At 48.5% G+C, this 2,500-nt stretch overlaps 1 protein-coding gene across 2 annotated transcripts in view; it reads right to left on the reverse strand.

Annotated features, from left to right (window-relative positions):
* The window catches only part of scube1 (signal peptide, CUB domain, EGF-like 1), a 62,123-nt gene that overhangs the window by 45,669 nt on the left and 13,954 nt on the right, over positions 1 to 2,500 (reverse strand). For both annotated transcript variants that reach the window (XM_035528615.2, XM_035528614.2), the window contains exon 4: positions 1,440 to 1,574. In XM_035528615.2, the coding sequence (XP_035384508.1) occupies positions 1,440 to 1,574 (135 nt within the window). The remainder of the gene's footprint in view (positions 1 to 1,439; positions 1,575 to 2,500) is intronic.

The following is a 2,500-nucleotide window of genomic DNA, read 5'->3' on the forward strand; positions in this document are numbered from 1 at the left end:
GTGTGTGTGTGTTTGTGCGCGCGCGTGTATGCTCGCGTGTGTGTGTGTGTGTGTGTGCGTGTCTGTGTGTATGTGCGTGTGTGTTTGTGCATGTGTGTGTGCATGTGTGTGTGTGTGCGTGCGTGCATGTGTGTGTGTGTGTTTGTGCGCAGATGTGTGTGTGTGTGAGCGCGCACGCGTGTGTGTGCGCGTGCGTGCGTGTGTGTGTGTATGGGTGTGTAGCATGTTGATCAGTCCATCTGAACATTAGTAGGCTAACCACAAACACACTTTTCTAATTTGTTTACAGGCAAACACGCAAATATGTACACACAGACACACACACAAACATTCACATGAACACAAAGTTTTTCTTTCGAAGTAAAAATACTATACGCAGAGGTAAGCATTCACAGTTATGGACTTCCCAAAAGCAAACACGGAATATTTCCATTTCCATGTCCTTTACTCTTCTTCTCCCTCAAACCCTCACAGATTCTTCTATCCATTCTTCTATCTGTTCCTTCTTTTCTCCCTCTCACTCTCTTACTCTTAATCTTTCTGTAAGCTTCCTTTTCTCCATAAAGATGGGCAGGGCTTCCTGATTGACAGGGCAATATGGTCTCTGTTTATTTACTGGAAAACCGTCCACACAGTTTAATCAAAAGAGAGATACAGTTTGAGATAGTAAGAGAGAAAGGAAGCGATGTATAGGTGCAAGTGTGTGTGTGTGTGTGTGTGTGTGTGTGTGTGTGTGTGTGTGTGTGTGTGAGAGAGAGAAATGAAAGGGGTCATCTACTTGAAACATTCTGCACATCTTTGTGAGTGACATCACAGAAATTATTACAGCTCAGCCCATCAGCCCACTCTCATTTTTTTGTGTGTGTGTGTGTGTGCACGCGCATGTATGTGTGTGTGCGTGCATGTATGTGTGTGTGTGTGTGTGTGTGTGTGTGTGTGTGTGCGTGTGCATGCATGCGTGTGTGTGTGCATGTGTGTGTGTGCGTGCATGTATGTGTGTGTGTGTGTGTGTGTGCATGTGCATGCATGCGTGTGTGTGTGCATGTGTGTGTGTGCGTGCATGTGTGTGTGTGCATCCATGTGTGCGTGTGTGTGTGTATTTGATTCCAGCTCTTTAAGCCCTTTACCTACAAGCTGTTTGTTTGGCTGCATTATAAGGTCGTAACCTTTGACCCTTCATTCAGCAGAGGTGCATGCAAATGCTTTCCTCTTCTCCCATTTCCATGCTCCAGTCCTACTCGGCTGCCATGACAAAGCAGTCAAGACTAATGTCAGTTCCTGGTTGAGGAAATTACCACAGTGGGTAAATGCCTCTCATGCCAATTACTTACAACGAGAGACATCAACAAGCTCATCTTGAAGTGAATGCTCAGACTGTCCTTCTTGGGATGTTAAAGAGTGAGGAGAGGAAGCACAGAGGCGGCAGGATTCGCACATACCTTCGGAGCGGTGGATGCAGGTGTGCTGGTTGTCGCTCAGGAAGAAGCCCTCCTTGCACTGGCACTCATAGCTGCCCATGGTGTTCACACAGATCTGCTGGCACCCACCGTTGTTGTCCTGACACTCATCCACATCTACCACCAAACATGGAGCAAGAGAGAAAGGTAAACAGTCATTAAGATGCGCCCACACACAGACACACACAGACACACACACACACACACACACACACACACACACACACACACACACACACACACACACACACAGACACACACACAGACAAACAGACACACAGACACAGACACACAGACACACACACACACACAGACACACACACAGGCCACACACAGACACACACACACACACACACACACACACACACAGACACACACACAGACAAACAGACACACACACACACACACAGACACAGACACACAGACACACAGACACACACACACACACACACACACACACACACACAGACACACACACACACGCACACACACACACACACACACAGGCACACACAGACACACAGACACACACGCACACACACACACACACACACACAGACACAGGCACACACAGACACACACACACACACACACAGACACACACACACACACACACACACACGCACACACAGATACAGGCACATACAGACACACAGACAGAGACACACAGACACACACACACACACACACACACAGACACAGGCACACACACACACACACAGACACACAGACACACACACAGACACAGGCACACACACACACACAGACACACAGACACACACACACACGCACACACACACACAGACACAAGCACACACACGCGCACACACACAGATACAGGCGCACACACACACACAGACACAGGCACACACACACACACAGACACACAGACACACACACACACGCACACACACACACAGACACACACACACACAGACACAAGCACACACACACGCACACAGACACAGACACACACACACACACAGACACACACACACACACACAGACACAAGCACACACACACAGACACACACACACACGCG

The sequence above is a fragment of the Electrophorus electricus genome, chromosome 11, assembly GCF_041902795.1.
Source record: "Electrophorus electricus isolate QZ-2024a chromosome 11, ASM4190279v1, whole genome shotgun sequence".
Lineage (NCBI taxonomy): Eukaryota > Metazoa > Chordata > Actinopteri > Gymnotiformes > Gymnotidae > Electrophorus > Electrophorus electricus.